The sequence below is a fragment of the Ictidomys tridecemlineatus genome, unplaced genomic scaffold (assembly GCF_052094955.1).
Source record: "Ictidomys tridecemlineatus isolate mIctTri1 unplaced genomic scaffold, mIctTri1.hap1 Scaffold_165, whole genome shotgun sequence".
In the NCBI taxonomy this organism is placed as follows: Eukaryota; Metazoa; Chordata; class Mammalia; order Rodentia; family Sciuridae; genus Ictidomys; species Ictidomys tridecemlineatus.
In genome coordinates this window covers 431,380-445,021 of record NW_027521443.1, presented here as the reverse complement: position 1 = coordinate 445,021, position 13,642 = coordinate 431,380, and the positions used below count along the sequence as shown (strand labels likewise).

Below are 13,642 nucleotides of genomic sequence, written 5' to 3'. Positions count from 1 at the left end.
CATACACACACACACACACACACGCGCGCGCACACACACACACACACACACACACACACACCACACACACACACCCCAGAACAAAGCAAAATCAGCTCAGAAAGGCTTAATGCAAAAAGTATATCTATTTGATCATGGGAATGAAAATCACTTGTGTGAAAGACTTCAGTTAGAGCTGGATCCAACTGCTCAAACAATGGTGCCAAGTCATTTCCTTCTCTCACGGGGCTGTTCCCTTCTTTAGACTGACTTCATTCCTAGAAAGACTCTTCAGTAACACAAAACCCAGGATCTCAGAGTTGCCAGCAGACCTAGGTTTACTGCACATCTAGAAAGTCCTGGTAGGGTTTCTATTTACCAACAGTTTTAGGGAAGGTTCTCTTTTCTGTCTTATTGGCCTAGCTTTTCTCCCATGTCCATCACTGACCTAATCACCCCATCCTAGAGATTCAAACCTTGGCGCAGTTTTGGGGTTGGATCACATGTGCCCTCCCACCCCACTGGAACTAGAGATGGGCTCACTCTCCCCTCTCCAAACTCAATGGACAGGGAAAAGGGAAGGAATTTTCTCCACTAGAAAGCAGAATATCGCAATGATAAGAAGAGTAGATGTGTATTGGACCGGTGAGTGAACACGCAAACAGATAAGGCAGATGTTCTTTACCTCACAAGATGCTGAACAGGTGATTTGGTGAACTTAGAGGGTGAACTTCCATTTTAAGAGATTTCTTTTTGTAACAGCCTCTTGGGCACATACTGGTTTATAAATACCCTTCTATGGGAAAACCAGGTCTGTACTTGAGATCCGTGGTGTTTGCTGAAAGGTAGAGAATCTCCATGTCTGTCTCTTCCTCAGACTGGGGTCTAATATCAGACTCAGTCATGTTCTCCATTCATGAGAGGAAGCTGTTTTGCTCACCTGGTATCTTTTAAAACAGCATGAAAATTGTCATAAAATTGCTAGTCAAATTTTATGGAAGGTGAAACAAACTTCAGTAGTTCTTTCTCATTTTCTGATGGAGGCAGATTGATACAGATTTGGGCTCATAATTCAAGGAAAATATGTCCTTGACAATGACTCAAGAGGGGTGTCTAATTTAGAGCCCTTATTCTCTCATAAGTTATTTTTTTCATGTTCTTCTCTGAATTATTTCATCCTTTAGAAGATTTTTTTAAAATTTAATTTTATGTTCTTTTCATTTTATCTTGATTAAGCTTTGAAATGCCTTTCTGAGAAACTAATTCTGGCTGATAATTAATTTTAAGTTATTCTTTCCCAGTTCGTAATAGCTTTTGTTATTGTATAATTAAAAACAAAATTAAAATATTTCTGCCCCCTCACTGTTGTGAAGCCTATAATCCAGCTCCCGGCGACGATGGGGATGTCACCTGTGGAGGCAGAGCGTGGCACCTTCGCTATCTATGCAACTAAATTAAAACTCCAGCAAGAAGAAACAAAGCAAATATTCCATCATTTCATGGGATTGATGAGATTTTATGATAAATGATTTCCTCCCATCATTCAATACTCTTATCTCATCTTTTCAGGGTTCTAGGATAAATGGGGGTGAGGATTAAGTCACTGCTAACCTGGCATAGTCCTTACAACCTCATGGGGCTTGCAAATCCCCACTGAAGTGAAACAGTCCCAAGCCTCAGGCAAAGGAGAGGACCTAACAGGGAACCTGAAGGAGAGTTCCTGCCTATTTCTCAACTTCCGGAAGTGTTGTGGAGACAGAATCCTAAAGACAGGTCACCCAAGATTCTCAAAGCCAGGTTATTGACACCATGAAGGGACTCTGCAGGTGTGAATTCTTGAGTCAGCTGACCTTAAGCTAAGGAGATCAGATGAGTCAGACCAATCAGGTGAGCCCTTCAAAATTAGGGAGTTTTCACTGGTTGGAGGCAGAATGGGAACCTGGAGGTATTTATAGATCCTGAAGGACTCAGGGCATGGTGACAGTTCTGTACTAGAGGTAGAGGGAGCCATCTGCCAGCACCACAAGAACCAGTGGAAAGGTGAGAGCAGCCCCAGTCCCCGATAGCCAGCAAGGAGAGGAGATCTCAGTCTTTAAACCACACGGATATGAAGGGATAGGGAAGCAGATATTCTCTCAGATCCTCTCTAGAAAAGACTGCAGCCTGGCCAACACTTCGATGTCAGCCTGGGGAGACCTTGGATAAGGAAGCCAGAAAGCCCAGCCACACTCTCTGTACCTTCAGACCTGCAAACTGTGAGATCATAAATGGGAGTTGCTTTTAGTGGCTAATTTTGTGGTATTTTGTTACACAGAAAGAAAACTAAGCCAAGCATTTAAAAGCAGATACATAAAGTCATGTAGAAGTAGGGGACAGTATGACTTGGATACAGATCTCTTAGATGTCAGGGTCAGCCCCTCCAAATGGTGGCAACATTACTGAGCTTCTGAAGCTGCATGGAAGCAGATTCTCAGAATTAGCTCAGAAACCATTTTTAGGTATTCTTTATTCCCCCCAATGAAGAAATACAAGAAAAATCAAACCCAATAGGATAGTTATATGCTGAATGATGATGTTTTGGTCAGCGATGAGCTGCATGCAGGGCAATGGTCCCTTAGGGTCATGTTGTCTAGTGACATCGTGGTTGTCTCAGTTGGCGTAAGTGCACTCTATGATGTTCACATAATGACAAAACCACCTGTGGAGATGTTTCTCAGAGGGTATCCCTCCTGCTGAGTGGTGCATGCTGGCCAAGCATTCTCTCCCTCTCATCACTGACCTTTACATACTCGAGAACAATAAGTCAGGGACGGAGAGAAAAGGATCATATGTTTTCTATGATATGTGGAGTGAGAGGGAAGAGTCGGATAAAAAGCATTGCCATGAGAGCAGAAGGGAGGCCCTTGGAGTAGAGGAAGGAGGTCCAGGAATGGAGGACAGAAAGGAGGAGGGTGGTATGGAGAGGGAAATTGATCTAATTATTCATGAATATACCACTATGAAACCCACCACTTTGTATAATCACTACGCAGCAATACAATATATTCCAGTGACACTATGCCCGTAAGACCAAGAGAAGGAGAAAATGTGAGCTTCCCAGAGCAAGGTCCTTGATAGGTGGGATGTGTCCATGAGCTCCTCTCCTATCCCCACTGGATGAATGTGTCTGGGACAGTCTTTTGGGGTGGGGTTGCAATTGGCATCTAGCGGTGGAGCCAGGATGCTACTCAGTACCCTGGACAGCTCAGGCTGCCCCCCAGTTCCCAACAGAAACCACAGATGACCTGGCTGAACAGGTCTGCCTTGCTGCGGTTGAGAGATCCTGAATGACAGGCTCTGCCTTGGTGAGGATTTTAGGACAAATGGGAAGATTTCTTCTTTCCTCCATCCCACCGTGGTCCTGGTCTTCACTGACAGCATGCTCTTGATGGTTTGCAGAATATTTTATCATCTTCCATGCATCAATTTTAGCCTTCTAAGTCCACACACCTGCTTAGTTCCTGTCCTTTGACCCACTCGTTCCCATGAAAGACACAGGAGAGCACTACCCCATGCCAGGAGCTGCTGTACAAGTGTCAGCTTCACATTTATGCAGCTTTTATAGAAATTCTGAAACACAAATTCTCTTGTACCCCCTCTTGGAGGGAGAAACTCCAAGAGCAGAGGATCCAGGCACCACACCTTAGATGGTGAAGCTTGTGAGTGGCAGAGGTGCATCCTGACCTCAAAGCCCGCCATCCTAATAGCAGCGCTTGGTGCTTCCTCTGTGCCCATTGAGATTAAACTTGCTTCGGCTTTTAGTTTTTGAAAACTCCCTAACGATTTTGCCTGCTGACTTTTAGTCTGATACTCAACATCACCTATCTGCTCGTGTTGCTGTATTTTTATCATTTCCAACCTGTTGCCATCCATTCCTTATCACAGCGTATCCCTGAAGTATGTGATTATTTTGCCTCTTCCTTATCGGATATAGTGAAGGCACAAATGAGCAAAATGAGATGGAAGCAATGAGCAAAGTGAGATGGAAAAAATGAGCAAAGTGAGATGGAAGATGAGAGCCATCTGTTACTCTTCATGGAGCAACTGGGGTCACCTTTGCAAAAACACAACATTGGGTCATATCTCGCAGTCTTGCATCAAACTTCTCAATGGCTCCCCATTTCTTAGGATAAATCCCACCTTCCTGGACATGACCCACAGGGTGCCGCACAATCTGGCTCATGCCTGCCTCTATGGTTCTGACAGCCAGGCTGAGGGGACAAAGAGACTTTCAAGTATATCATTATTCAACCACAGGGCAAGTGGATTCTCCTCCCAGTCTAGGTTGGCTAGTGGTTCCCTGGGGTGCCCTGGCTTCTGCCTCTCTTGGACCTCACCTTTGTCTTTGTCCCATCCAGAAGAGGGAGAAAGGAAGGACGGAGCTCACTTTCCCACCTCACTTCCTTGGGAGCCTCAGCGGGGAATAACCACTTGGCAGCATCTTACTCAAAGGAAGCTGGGAAGGGTCCTGGCTGAGCTCCAGAATACCAGGGCAGGGCAGCCTCTCCACAGCAACCCCGCATCACTCTTGTCCTCCTGAGCTCCTGCTCTGACATCTCCCATGGCCCTTAAAGGCTCCATGCTTACTTTACCACAGGATGGTGCATATACTTTGTTTAGACATATAAACAGAATCCACTCCCTAATCTGGCTTATTCTCGCTTCTCTCTTTCTTTGGTCTTGGCTTGAGCATCAGTTTCTCAGGGAAGACTTCCCTGGGCGTTCTCCCAGACACACCCAGATTCTTCCTTATTATGGGATCTCACAGACCTCATTCATTTCCTCCCCAGTACTTATCTCCATGAAAAGTTATAGTTTCATGACTGTCTGATTCGACAGAAATGGTCGGGCTCATCCTGCATCCTAAGTTCCTACCACAATTCATGTAGCTGCTCAGTTACACTCATTAGGATCCCTCCAGTGGGACAGGCAATGATTCATTGATCATTTTATCATATGACTGCTGTATGAATGTAGTCACCGAGTTACTCAGGAACAGTTGAGAAGTGAAGTTGTGAATCTTCCTCCCAGTGTAGAGATCTGTAGATGGCTCTTATTTTGTTCCCTTCTGATTTGTTTATTTATTTACTTATTTATTTCTTTTAAAGTGATTTACATGTCAATTTATTTATTTATTTATTCATATTTATGTGGTTCTGAGGATGGAACCCAGGGCCTCATATGTACTAGGCAATCTCTCTACCACTGAGCCCCAGCCCTGATTTATTTATTTATCAAACATATAGGGAGTCAACATCAGCCATTTTCCTGGGTCCTGAGCATGCAGATGAATAAGCCACACTTTCTATCCTCGATTCCGGATGGGAAAGGGAATTGACAGATATCCACATGCTGAACAAGGCACTATCCATGCTGGAATGGAAGTGTGAAGGCCATGTTTCGATGCCTGTGAAGAGAAAATGTTCTTGTGTGAGGGGCCCGTGCTCCACACTGTCTTTGTCTATAGGCTCCAAGTGCCAAAAGATGATGCTGATGGTTCTGTGCTGACCAAGAGCATTCTGCTTTTCAGAGAGCTCTGAGATATGTCATCTCTCTTCATCCTCCAGCAGACCCAGGCCAGGTGGCCAGGCAGTGCCGCCTCTCACAGATGACTACAGGGAAGCCCAGCACATAGATGGATTTCCCCGAGAACCCATGGTTGATGAATCTTGGGGGTCTTGGGGAGGTGGGCCTAGGGTGACAGGGGCGAATTCCAGGCACACAGAGGAGTGGCTGCCTTTCACCTGACCCTGTTGTATTTCAACACTAGTAACTGGCATGGCCCTCCCAGGCCAGACGCCACAGACAGTTGGCCCAGGCCCCTGCTGTGCCCTGCCGACTGGCCCATGCTCCCTCGCTCTACACAGTGTATTAATTTTCTTTTTAAAAATGCATTTTTGAGTTAAAACTATATACACACCCACATTAAAAAGTAGTAAAGAATATAAAAGGGAAGTCATTTTTTTAAAATTTTCCCTTCAAAACCAGTCACTTAATGTCATAGGCCATGACAGTTCTTGCATCATTTATGGACACTGCATGAAACCTACACACTCAGACACAACCTGGGGCCCACTGTTCTCACACCTTGTTGGGTGTGTTTTCTGCTTAATGTGTCTGGGAGAGCTTCGGGGTCCTGGCATGCAGGTTACTCATTCCTTTCATAGCTGTGGAGTAGAACTCTGTAGGATTCATTCATTTATTTAACCACCTATATAATGTAAGCATATAATTTAAAATATGCAGAATATTTTCCATAAAAATGCACAAATAATCTGTATATCCATCTATAAATACCTATGGATTATCAATTTACCCATCAATCAATCAATTAAATCAGGGGCCAGGTTCAGCCTGTCACCTGTTTCTGTGACAGCAACACTCCTGGGACACATAGGCACCCATCTGTCTATGTCACAGCAGAGTGAGGAGTTGTGACAGAGACCATAAGAGCACAAAGCCTGGGACATTGACTATCTGACCTTATAGTCAAGTTTGCCAAGACCTGCGTCTCATGTGGTTAGTGCATTTATCTGTGTGAATTAGATAGTTCAACCTCATATGGGTGGGTTTTGTTTAACTATTTTCTTACTGGGGAATATTTAGGTGGTTTGCAGAGTTTTATAATCAGTACTGCTATGAACATCCTTTCACATAAGATTTTGGGTAAACCAAGGTTGTGCCTACTTGATAAAGGCACAGTAGACTTGCTGGAACTACCATTTTATCTGTTTTACATTTTCGTAGATATTTCCAAGCTTATCTCTGGAAAGTGTGCAACAGTCTTTGCTCCACCACAGGGGGCTTGGAAAGATCTGCTTCTGCTCACTCTCACCCGTGCCTTATAGTGATCTTTGCTGTTTTTTTTAAAATTATGAGTGTAGTTGAGCAACTTCATGTGTGTTCCAAAGTTGTATTGTCTCCCTGGCAAACATGTTAAGATTTTCTCTCTTATTAATTAGGATGATGTCTTTTTTAATATTTATCTTTTTATAAGAAATAACAATATTGGTGACTTTTTTAAATTTCATGTGTTTCTTATCTAATTTATTATCAACTATTGAAATATGTGTATTTTCTGCTTTCAAAATGAAGTCTTATTACTTTCTGGTTGTTTTCATTTATATTTACATTGTTTATCTCTATACAAGTTTGCGCTATCCAACTATCCACTTTTCCTAAAATATAATTGAATTTAATCAAATATCTTTTTATCCTTTCAACATCATAGGTTTTTCTGGCCTTTGACCACCTAGTAGACTAAATTATGCCAACAGGTTAGAAACCTCATCTGGACATGGTGAATCATTCTTTTAATGTGCTAGTCACCTTTAATTAGCTTGATGTTAACATTTAATTTAAGACTTTTTGCATGAATACTTACATCTTGTGTTGACTGGTGGTTTTCTTGTGCTTTGTCCAGGTTTTATCAATGGTGTGGGGGCTTCAGAAATGATTTTAGGGTGGTGCGGGTTTCTTCTGTATGTTCTGAGACATTTTAAATATGTTTGGAATTTCCTGCTCGTTGAATTCATTTGGGAAACTCTCAGGCCTAGTGTTATTGGGGTGGGTAATGGGGGTTCCCTAGCCATAGAGCTTCCAATTCCTGTTGTGAAAGCAATTTATCGAGGAAGTGCTCCTGGGAGAAGGGACCCAGGGGCAACAGAACAGAGCAGAGAGTCTAAGTAAGGACAACATCTCAGCTGAAGTCGAGCACTGGGCTGATCCCACCAGGAGCTCTGAGCTTGAACACCAGCTCTGAGTATCTTCTGAGGTGGGGCGGGTAGCCCTGGATGTCGGGGTGTAGGTGAGGCCCCGGCTGCCAGCAGCTCCCCTGACCACCTCTTCAGGGACGGCAGAGTAGAAAGGTAAGAGGCTCCCACCAGGTAAGGTAATTCTCTGAGAAGGAGCATCTATGAGCTGTTGACCTGCATCCCCAGCTCTGGGAACAGGTATCTTGGCTGGTGGCCTTGGTGGAGGGAGCATCAAGGGAGCATCCTTGGTGGTAGGAGACTGGCATTAGGATGACTTGATTTACTTCTTGAAGACAGTTTTCCTATCACAAAATTTGGCACATAGTCAATCAACTTACTCTCAACAAATCATACTTTATACCAGCATTTAACCTTAAGTTATTTTGTAATTTTAGAAATGGCTGTAAAATATAGGAATATATGCTGTAAAACAAAGGATTAGTATTTAGGATAAAATGCTAAAATATCTCTTCACCTCCTGGTCCTCTTCCTTCCTCAAATCACACTGCCCTTCCTAGAAGTGGCCTCTGTTAGCAGGTGTGTTAGTTGCTGTATATGTGTGTGTGTGTGTGTGTGTGTGTGTATGTGTGTGAATGTAGGTGTATGTACAGAATGTACTCACGTGTGTGGGCACATGTGTGTAAATGTAGGTATACATAGAGTATGTACTCACATATGTGTGTATACATTTGTGCATTTTTTAATTTTGCTTGACATTTGCACAGTCACTTATTTTCATGAGGACCGGGACGTCAATTTACAGAGGTGGCCACACAAGTCAGCACAGGTTCATGTTGTCTGATGTAGACTTTGGCTGCAGCTTGAGTTCTCCATGTGTGAAATAAGGGTTTGCATGTTTGAAATAAAATGTGAATTGACTTCTGGGTTCTGTGAAGCCTAAGACACTTGGCATGGGGGGTAAGAGGAGATGAAGTTGATGAAGTTGAAAAGAAAATCTCTTCAGTGTCAGTGGCTGGGATAGTCTCAATTTTATAAAAGTCATTACTTAACAAACAATTTAATAACCTCTTCTGTATCATCCTCGTTTTACTATATAAACCCAGGAAGCATTTTCTCAGCACATTCTTGTGCCCCCTGAACAACATCTCTGAACTCCAGTTTTCAGGGAATGGAGACCTGCCCTTTGGGGGTTGGCTAGCATTTAAATGAGGGGTGTTTGTAAAGCACGGAGTACACTTCCTGGCACAGAGTAAGCTCTAATGACTGTTGATTTGTTCCACTGCCACATTCCCGTCCCCCTAACTGCCTGATGATGGCTCTACACTTTAACGTGCTCTCCACTAGGACAAGAAGGGAGGCCACCAGGTCCACATGGAAATACCAAACCACCCTGTTCAAAAGCAATGCACATGGGTGATCTGTGGCCCAGTGTTGTACAGACAGACCACTCAAGTCTTGGTGGATGACTTCTTGTAAATGAATAACCTAGAACAATCTGCCAAAGCCTCAAGCTGCTCCTGCCTTTTGGATACGTGAAAGATGAGGGTAGACAGGAAAATCACATACCAGGATGCCAAAGGAGGATGCTCTACAATTTCAAGGCCAGCAGGTTACTTGATAAAAATGAAAACCAAGCAAATGAAACACTTATAGCAGACCAGCAGAGCTGACAGTGGCCTCCTCTCTAAATCACCAGCCATTTTTATATAGTGGGAGTGTTGTGGAGGCTGCTGGGGACTTGGGATTGAATCTTCTTTTTGGACGATCTGTCCTCTGAGTGGGCTCTGGGAGTCAGGTGCCTGCTGCGGGAGAAGGAACCATCTGTGGAAACAAATGCCCCTGGAACCCAACTCCAGCTTCAGATAGTAAGCAATTCCATCTCTGATCCTCTGAGGATGACGTCTTTGAAGTGCACACTCTTATTCAAGCTTGTTAATTATGTGTGACCTCCCTGGGGAGATGCAGCATGCAGGATGCCCTTGCTTTCTCTCAGGGTGGAGGAACCCTCAGGGAAGCCTAGAACAAGAGGAGACCTGACTGGGTTTGGGGCAAGCGAAATACGCTCCCTCCTCCTGGTAGCTAGGAAGAGAAGCCACATAACTGCCTTAGGTCTCTCTTGGCAGTCGTGTCATTTGGAGAGACCCCAAAGCGCACCTGGGGAGAGTGCCATTCTCTTCTCACAAAGGCTTTGCAAAGAGTTGTGTGACCTCCACTTGAATTACAATCGCGCCTCCATTCCGTGTCTGGCTTCTAACCCTCCAAGCAGAACTTTTGATGTGTGCGCATTTTTCCAGCTTGGAGGTTTTGCTGGCAAACTGCACAGTTAGCAGTGGGCACAGCGCCGGCCTCTGCAGAGCTGGCAGGAAATAGGGTAATGTACTCAGCACCCACAGAGTCCAAAGTCACTTGGGTATCTTCTCATTGTTGAAAGCTTTGCCCAGCCTGATGTGTGTCCCAGTTACAATTATGCACAGTATGACTTTTGTAAAAACAATCTTTTATAACCAAACATCTTTGTTAAATTTGGGGAAAGTATGTAGACACCAATGGATACACGAAGGAACTTAATATCTGAAGGAGATAGTGGGTTCTTTTTAGAAAATATTCCAAGGCCTCTGTGGAAGTGAATGTACTTCAATTTATTTATTTATTGTTAGAATTTGGTAAGAATATTGAAGAGGGAAGCAGCCTCCTTCACTAACTTCCAGGTCACAACAGTGCGGCCTGGATATCTACAATCCCAGCTCTCTAGATTTGCATCCTCTGCATCCCTGAAATTTTATCTCTGGTGACTAACATGTCCTTATTCCCCACCTTTGGCAACTCCCCTTCTACTCTCTCTGTATATGAGTTGGACCATCTTACAGACATCATGTGTGTGGAGTCCCGCAGTGTTTGTTGTGGAACTGGCCCACTTCTTTTGGTCATCTGTGACTCCCTTGTGTTGTCCTGGACTGAAGGTATTATTTCTTTATTTGAAGCTTCATGTGTGATCAGCCATAATCTGTAAACCTATACATCTTTTGATAGACATCTAGAATTGTTTCCACATCCCAACTCCTGTGACTAATGCTAGAATGAAGGTGGAAGTGCTAATACCTTTTTCAAAACTCAATTTCAGTTTTTTTAAAATAAATACACAGAAATGGTGTGGCCAGTTCCTGAGAGTTCTAGTTCAATTTTTTTGAGGAACTGCCATACTAGTTTCCATAGCAGCCACACCATGTTTCACTCCCACCAATAGAGGGGTTCCAATCCCCCTAGTCTCCACTAGCACTTGATGTCTTTTGTGGGTTTTTGATAAGAAAACACAGAGCTGTAGCATGTGGTGTGATGTCTAATTGAGGTTCTGATTTTCATTTCCCTGAGCACCTCATAACAGTCATCTGTCACACACCAAATCAACTGAAACAAGGATGAAGATCACATGGTTATCAAATTCAACACCTTCATAACAAATATACACAATAAACTAGAAAGCGCCAGAAGTTAACTCAACCCCATAAAGGCCATATATGAAAACCTCATAATATAATCCTCAGTGGCGGTGGGAGCTGTTTATGTATGATCAGGAACAAGGCAAGAATGCCCAAGCTCACCACTTCTGTTCAGCAGAGTACTAGAAGCCCTAACCAGAGTAGCTAGGAATGAAAAAGAAAGAAAATACACCCCAATCAGAAAAGAAGTAAAAAATGTCTCTATTTGCATATAGTGATCTTATGGATATAAAACCATAACAATTCCATAAAAAAATTTAGTGAGAAATAATATGCCTGCATGCCAAAAGATGAAACAAGATGCTTATCTTATGCCACATGCAAATCACTTTAAAGTGAGTGGAAGGCTTAAATGTGAGATCTATGGCTGTAAACTTCCTAGAAAAAAAAAAAACAGGAGAAAACAACCCTTCATTGTCTAGTCATTCTCATTAGTCTCAGCAATGATTTCTTTTTTGTTTCTTTTTTGTTTTGTTTTTTGTTACAACATTTATAGCACAGACAACAAAACAAGAATAGATATTGGGCTGGGGATGTGGCTCAAGCGGTAGCACGCTCGCCTGGCATGGGTGCGGCCCGGGTTCGATCCTCAGCACCACATACCAACAAAGATGTTGTGTCCGCTGAGAACTAAAAAATAAATATTAAAAATTATCTCTCTCTCTCTCCTCTCTCACTCTCTCACTCTCTCTTTAAAAAAAAAAAGAATAGATATTGGACAACATCTTCCCATACTGCAGAAGGGGACAAACAAAGTCAGGGCAGAAAACAACCTGCAGTAGGGAGAAAATGCTTTCACATTGTGGATTTCAAAAATATATAAGAATGTCCTAGGGTTTAATAGCCAAAAAAGTTACCAATCCAATGAAATCATGGCTAAGGACTGGAAGAGACATTTCTGCAAAGGGACCTGTCTTTATTAACCTAAGCAACCTCCCTGGGAAAGGTATGGGTGTGAGCAGAGAAATGGTGTCCAGTGACTTTCCCCAGGAACCCGAGGTCTGATTCCCAGCTGGTTTGGACCTTGGTTACAATGATCAATTTAAGAATTACCACAATGACAATAAATATGTTACTTAAATTGAAATTCTTGGCCAAAAGGTAAGCATGCACTTCAAATTTTGGTATATGTTCTAAAACTTCTCTGACAATTTTGCATTGCAATTATCAGAGCATGAAAATTCCATTTTCCAACCCTGTCAATATCAGATTTTTCTCATTCTTTTTATTCTTTTATTAGGTAGGAACATACACATACTTTATATATTTTTTGGATAGCTATATTAACATGAAATGTCATCTCAAGTTTATAGTATGTCATATTTTATAAATGACCTACATTTGTCTTTTCCCATTTTTAATAGGCTGTTTGTTACTTTTTCTTGAATTATAGGAGCTCAGTGTATGATTAACCTCTGGTGAGTTAGCTGTGCAGACACCCACATGAACATCACCAAAATACTGTTTTCAAGCAACTGTCAACAGTTTTGCCTCATGTATAGAGCTCTTTGCCAGCTTGGAAATTCTGGTTCTTCTTATAAGTTTCCAGAGTGAAATCAAGTATTTCAGATAAGATATTCTGGTGAATATGGTTGATATTGTTGACAAGTCAGAGAAGATAATTTCAATATTTCACAATCATGATTTATTTTTACATGGACAACATTTGGCCCACCCAATTCAGGATTAGGTTCTATAAATCTCTTGAATTAATGAATAGAGTCAATCCATGAAGTCCTACTGACAGGAAATGCAAAAAATCAGGAATATGCATAATCTAGATTCATCTATCTATCTATCTATCTATCAGGGCTATTTGTTTCTTGTTGAGCTCCTGGGGACTTTCCTGGTGGAGGGATTGACTTGCACTTTATCTGAGCCCTAGCAGCCATGCAGGTTGGCAAAGAAGATTTGGGCCAGTCCTGAGCTCCTGTAGGGGATCTCCTGGTGGCGGGATAAATCCAGGGCTATCCTGTGCAATGGGCTCCCATGCATGTCAGCAAGGCAGATCTTGGAGGAGCAAGAGCTCCTGTGGGGTTTTGCAGGTGGTGGGATAACCCTGGGCCTACCCTGAACTCTTGCTCCTGCACAGGTCGTTGAGGAGGACCTGGGCTGTGTATGAGCTCCAGAACATGTCTTCCTGTTGGCAGAGGCGATCCTGGGTGGATGCTAAGCTCCAGGCAGTGTATCCTGTTGGCAGGATGAACTTGGGCCTAACCTGTGCTGAGGCTCCCTTGCAAATCTGCATGGTCAATCTGGGCAGAGACTGAGCTCCTCCTGGGGTCTGCAGGTAGTGTGAAAGACCAGGGCTTACCCTGTGCTCCTGCTCCCGTTCAGGTCATAGAAGCTGATGTGGGCCAGTACTGAGCCCCAGCTGGTGTCTGTCTGTGGCCAGAGGAGATCCTGGGCCAT

At 43.2% G+C, this 13,642-nt stretch overlaps 1 protein-coding gene across 1 annotated transcript in view; it reads right to left on the bottom strand.

The window, feature by feature from the left end:
* Positions 1-13,642, bottom strand: part of LOC144372815 (SH3 domain-containing kinase-binding protein 1-like) — a gene marked incomplete at its 3' end in the record, with an annotated part of 150,745 nt that extends 137,103 nt beyond the window's left edge. The window contains exons 1-2 of the mRNA XM_078036057.1: positions 13,545-13,642; positions 4,073-4,229 (exon numbers count right to left, since the gene is read on the bottom strand). Coding sequence (XP_077892183.1) covers positions 4,073-4,229; positions 13,545-13,642 — 255 coding nt within the window. The remainder of the gene's footprint in view (positions 1-4,072; positions 4,230-13,544) is intronic.